Source organism: Vulpes lagopus, chromosome 21 (assembly GCF_018345385.1).
Source record: "Vulpes lagopus strain Blue_001 chromosome 21, ASM1834538v1, whole genome shotgun sequence".
NCBI classification, from domain to species: domain Eukaryota; kingdom Metazoa; phylum Chordata; class Mammalia; order Carnivora; family Canidae; genus Vulpes; species Vulpes lagopus.
The window spans coordinates 41,373,427-41,379,426 of NC_054844.1; the positions used below are offsets into that span (position 1 = coordinate 41,373,427).

Genomic DNA, 6,000 nt, shown 5'->3' on the forward strand with positions numbered 1-6,000 from the left:
GAACCCTGAGCTGTAGGCAGACGCTCAACCACTGAGCAATCCAGGCATCCCGAGCATGTGACTCTTGATTTTGGGGTTGTGAGGTTGAGCCCCATCTTGGGTGTTGAGATTACTTAAAAATAAAATCTTTAAAAAATAAAATAAAAATAAAATAAAATAAAATCTTTTGGGATACCTGGGTGCCTCAGTCAGTTGAGCAGCTGACTCTTCATTTTGGCTCAGGTCATGATCTCAGGGTCCTGGGATCAAACCCTGCATCAGACTTCATGCTCAGCTGGGAGTCTGCTTGAGGATTCTTTCTCCTCTCCATCTGCCCCTCCCCCTCTTCACTTTCTCTCTAAAATAAGTAAATAAATATTTTTAAAAACTTTTTTAAAAAGTTGGTTCTTTGAAAATAGCAAGAAAATTGCTAAACCTCTAGCCAGATTGTAAGGGGAGAGAGAAAGAAGACAAATTGCTAATATCAGAAATGAAAAGTGATGATTATTATAGATTCTACAGATAATAAAGGGATAATAAGGTATTAGCATGAACAATTTTGGGCCAATAAAATTATCTAAGATAAAATGGACAAATTACTTACAAGACACAAACTGTGAAAGCTCAGTCAAGAAGATAGATAGGGGCAGCCCCGGTGGCTTAACAGTTTAGTGCCGCCTTCAGCCCAGGGTGTGATCCTGGGGACCCGGGATCAAGTCCCACATCGGGCTCCCTGCATGGAGCCTGCTTCTCCCTCTGCTTGTCTCTCTGTCTCTTTCTCTCTCTCTGTATCTCTCATGAATAAATAAATAAAATATTAAAAAAAAAAAAGAAGAAGATAGATAATATGAGGGGTGGCTGGGTGGCTCAAAAGGTGAAGTGTTGGACTTCAGCTCAGGTCCCAATCTTGGAGTCCCAGGATCAAGTCCTGCAACAGGCTCCCCACTCAGTGAGGAGTCTGCTTGTCCCTCCCTCTCTGCCCCCATCCCCTGCTTGTGCTCTCTCTCTCAAATAAATAAATAATAAATAAAATCTTTTTTAAAAAAGATGCTGGATAACCTGAATAGCTATAGAGTTTTTTTTTAATTTAATTTGTAGTTTAAAACTTTCCCATGAATTAAGCCACAAGTCTAGATGGTTCCACTGGCTATTTCTCCCTACCCAACCCAAATACTTAGTGGTTTCTACCAAACATAAAAAGAAATGACAATTCTCAAAAGTCTTACAGAAAATTGAAAAGAATATTCTACCTGAGTTTATAAAGCTAGCATTAGTCTGATGCCAAAACCAAGGTATTAAAAGAAAACTACAGACCAATATGTTTTTTAAACACAGACACAAAAATTAACAAAATTTTAGCAAATTGAATACAAGATAATAAAAAGAATGCTACATTATGAGTAAATGGAATTTACCCAAAAAATGCAAGGTTGTTTAATCAGTCATAAATCAATGTAATTCACTATTTTAACAGATTTGAAAAGATAAAAAAAAAAAAAATCCCACATGATTATTCCAATAGAGGTAGTAAAACTTTTTGATAAAACCAGGTATCTATTCCTGATTAAAAATATCAGCAAGCTGGGTAAAGATGAGAATTTCCCCAACTTGATAAAGAACATCATTAAAAAATATACTGCTACTATCATACTGAATGGGGGAAGACTGAATGTTTTTCCCTAGCACCAAGAAGAAAGCAAGGATGTCTCACCACTACTATTCAACTTTATACTGAAGTTCCTTGCCTGCCTACTCAGTAAGTTAAAAAGGAGGTTTGTTTATTTTCCTCCCTCCCCAAAAAAACAAAGTTGAAAAGCACACAGAAATGAAAGAGGGAATCAGACTGCTTCTATTAGCATATAACAGGGTTGTCTCTGCAGAAAATCTGAAGGTAAGTGTGAAGAAAATCTATTATACAAGAGGAACATACAAAAACCTGTTGTATTTCTATATATTAGTGTGAAAAATTGAGAATGGAAATTAAAAAGCAATACTATTCACAATAGTAAAAAAATATGAAATACTTAGGGGGCAAATCTAACAAAAGATATTCAAGATCTAGCACTTCTAAGAAGTGCTTATTAGACCTACCTAAATAAAAAGAGAGATATGCTATGTTCATAGGTCAGAAGACTCAATATTGTTAATTCTGAATTCTCCCCAAATTGATCTATACCAGCAGGCTTTTTCCCCCAGTAGAATTTGACAGGCTTATTCTAAATTTTACATGGAAATGCAAAGGGAGAAAGCAGTGTATATATAGTTTTTAGGTTATGAGTGTTTGAGTGTGTCACTCCAGAGAAAGAAGCCCAAGTAGATGAAATGGGGATAAAAGAAGATGTGAGAGAAGTTGGGCATAACTGAAAAAGAACAAAGTTGGAGAACTAAAAGTACATGATGTCAAGGATTATTATAAAACCTCAGTAGTCAAGACAGTGTAGTGTTAGCATAAACATAGATAAATAGATCAAGAGGACAGACTAGAGAGTCCATAAACTCATACATATATGGTCAATTGATTTTTCAGTAAAGGTGCAATGCAATGCAATGAGAAGGGATAGTATTTTCAATAAATGGATCTAGAATAATTGTTTAAGAAAAAACAATATCTCAATCAATATCTGACATCATATACAAAGATTTAGACAAAATGAACCATAGATCTAAATGTAAAATGTAAAAAAAAAATAAAAAAATAAATGTAAAATGTATAATTATAAGACTCCTAGAATACGTAAGAGAAAATGTTTGTGACGTTGGGTTAGTCAAAGTTTGCTTGGAAAGAAAGAAACGCTGATAAATTGGACTAAGGAGTTTTGTTCTTTTTGTTTGTTTTTGACAAGTTTTGTTCTTTGAAAGACACAATTAGTAGAAGAAAAAGACAAGCCACAGAACGGGAAAAAAATATTTGCAAATTGGTTCTCTGATAAAAGTTGTAATCAGAATACATAAAAATACCTAAAGCTCAGTAATAAGCCCATAGACCAATAAACATTTAAAATATGGTCAAAATATTTGAACTACCAAAGAAGACCTACCAAGTGCAAATAAACTTATGGAAAGTTGTTCAAAATCATTAGTCATTATTAAAGTGAAAATTAAAACCACAATGGGATACTATTATATACCTTTGGAATGGTTAAAATTAAAACGATTGACATCAAGTGTTGTTAAATATGTAGAGCAACTGCAAATCTCATATACTGCTTGTGGTAATATAAAATAGTATAACCACTTTTTTAAAAGTTTTAATTTAAATTAGTTAACATGCAGTGTAATATTATTTTCAGGTGTACAATACTGTCATTCCACACTTCCACAAAATACCTGGTGCTCCTTACAAGTACACACCTTAATCCCTATCCTCTATTTAACCCATCCTCCCACCCACCTCCCTTCTGGTAACCATCAGTTTGTTCTCTATAGTTAAGCATCTGTCACTTACTTTGCCTCTTTCCCTCCCCCACAACCATGTTCATTTTGTTTCTTAAATTCCACATATGAGTAAAATAATATGGTATTTATCTTTCTCTGACTTATTTTACTTAGCATACTAGTCTCTAGCTCCATGTACATGGTTGCAAATTCAAATTTTCACTCTTTTTTATACCTGAGTAATATTCCATTATATATGTATATCACATTTTATTTATTCATTTACCACCTGATGGACATTTGGGTTTTTTCCATAATGTGTCTATTGTGGATAATGCTGCTTTGAGTATAGGGGCACATGTATCCCTTCAAATCAGTATTTTTGTATCCTTTGGGTAAATACCTAGTAGTGCCATTGCTGGGTCATAGGATAGTTCAATTTTTAACTTTTAGAGTAGTCTGCATAGTGTTTTCCAGAGTGGCTGTAACAGTTTGCATTCCCACCAACAGTGCAAGAGGGTTCCCCTTTATCCACATCCTTGCCAACGTCTATTGTTTCTTGAGTTGTTAATTCTAGCTGTTCTGACAGGTGTGAGGTGAATCTCATGTAGTTTTGATCTGTATTTCCCTGATGGTGGTACTGGCACAAAACTAGACACATAGTTTAGTGGAACAGAATAGAAAACCCAGAAATGAACCCACAACTAGACTGTCAATTTATCTTCGGAAAGCAGAAAAGAGGGGAATCCCTGGGTGGCTCAGCGGTTTAGCACCCGCCTTTGGCCCAGGGCATGATCCTGGAGTCCTGGGATTGAGTCCCACGTCGAGCTCTCTGCATGGAGCCTGCTTTTTCCTCTGCCTGTGTCTCTGCCTCAGACAAAAAAAAAAACCCTACATGATTATTCCAATAGAGGAATAATCCTCTATTTTTTTTAAAGTAGATGCTATGATTCCACTTACATAAAAAATTCTTTTAAAAATGCAAAATAATCTATAGTGACAGAAGGCATATTAGCAGCTGCCTAGAGATTGGGGTGGGGAGTTTAGGAGAAATTGAACTAAGTGTGAGGAAACTTTTTGGGGTGATGGGTAAGTTCATTATGTTGATGAATGTGATACAGTTTTTTTTAAGTATTTATTTATTCATGAGAGACACAGAGAGAGAGGCAGAGACATAGACAGAGGAAGAGGTAGGCTCCCCATGGGGAGCCTGATGTGGGGCCCGATCCTAGGATGCCAGGATCACACCCTGAGCCAAAGGCAAAAGCTCAACCACTGAGCCACCCAGGCACCCCAATTGTGATGAAGTTTTCATAGGTGTTTATGTATATCAAAACTTGTATACTTAAAAATATATACAGCTTACTATGTGTCAATTATACCTCAATAAAGATGTTAAAAACAAACACCAGGTCATTGTTGTTAGCTGTGAGGAGTTGGAGCAGGAGTAAGTTTACGAGGAGAATGGGAAAGTACAAATATTTAGCATTCCTTAAACGAAAAAACTTACCTGAATTAATTTCTTTTATTCTGACTGATTTTGTTGTATTCTGTTTGGGAAAATAGATACCTTAATTGTTTGGGATTTATTGGATTGTTGTATTAGTCAAGGTTTTTGTTTATTGGGTTTCTGTTGTCCAATAAATCTCCCTTCCATGAGGTGATCAAGGGAAATAAAGGGAGCTGGAATTCAAATCTAATTATGTTTCTTCTCGTTAACAACTATTTGACAAAAGTTTAGTTAAGAACAAATGAAAAGAAAAAAGAAAAAAAGAAGAAAAAAAGAACAAATGAAAACTATTGACTGAAATTAGATATCACTAATAGCTATAGATTTTAACTTTTCTTTCCATCCCAATCACTCAATAGCACATGTGATTTATTTCTTAAAAGTCTTGATTAATTCTGATAGGAAAGTAAAAGAGACTAACATAAAATTGGAGCTTGTTCCCACAGTCGGGTGAAATTGTCATTTGAAATCAAAATTATCTCAAACACAAAGATCATGAAAATAAAATGAGTTCCAAAAAATGTAACTCTTCATTGAAAGGTAAAAAACAGCTATAATCTGTAAACTTCTCATTTATGACCTACCTCTCTGGCTCGATGAAGCTGTGCTTGTTCAATCCTAGAGATGATATCCTGTACTGCAAATGGGATCTCCAGCTCAGGGACTTCTGATTTATAAAAGGCTTTTCTGTACATGATGGTGGAATCCGCAACTTCTTTTTCTGATTCAGGTTCGCTGTCTATCTGACGTTGCATTTTGATAAATATTTTGAAAAGTTGAATGATTTTCTTTTATTTCTTTTTTCACAGAATATAGGCAAATATGTCCACAAGGAAGCTAGAAGAGGTCTTTCCTGCTCCCAGAGGTTGTGGTTTACCCTGTTAATAACCATGGTATTCCAGTCCTGGTGATGTCATAATAGATCCATTGTGACATCAGTGACCTAAACATTTCAAGAGTGCTTACTATAATGCAGTGAACTAGGCATTCTATATGCTGTGATGGTAGAAGGGTGAAGGGGGGAGGGTGGGTAGGAAAGAATAGACAACAGGAACGCTAAAAGAAATAGAAGATAGATCCCTGCTTAAATAAGCTTAAAATCTAGGTGTTAGAATTCAAGGCCAGTATATCAAATG

General features: G+C 35.4%; 1 protein-coding gene across 1 annotated transcript in view; it reads right to left on the reverse strand.

Annotated features, from left to right (window-relative positions):
- Positions 1–5,625, reverse strand: part of FAM186A (family with sequence similarity 186 member A) — a gene marked incomplete at its 5' end in the record, with an annotated part of 108,496 nt that extends 102,871 nt beyond the window's left edge. Inside the window, one exon of the mRNA XM_041735606.1 lies at positions 5,449–5,625. Within this exon, the coding sequence (XP_041591540.1) occupies positions 5,449–5,625 (177 nt within the window). The remainder of the gene's footprint in view (positions 1–5,448) is intronic.
- Between the last annotated feature and the right edge of the window lie 375 nt (positions 5,626–6,000).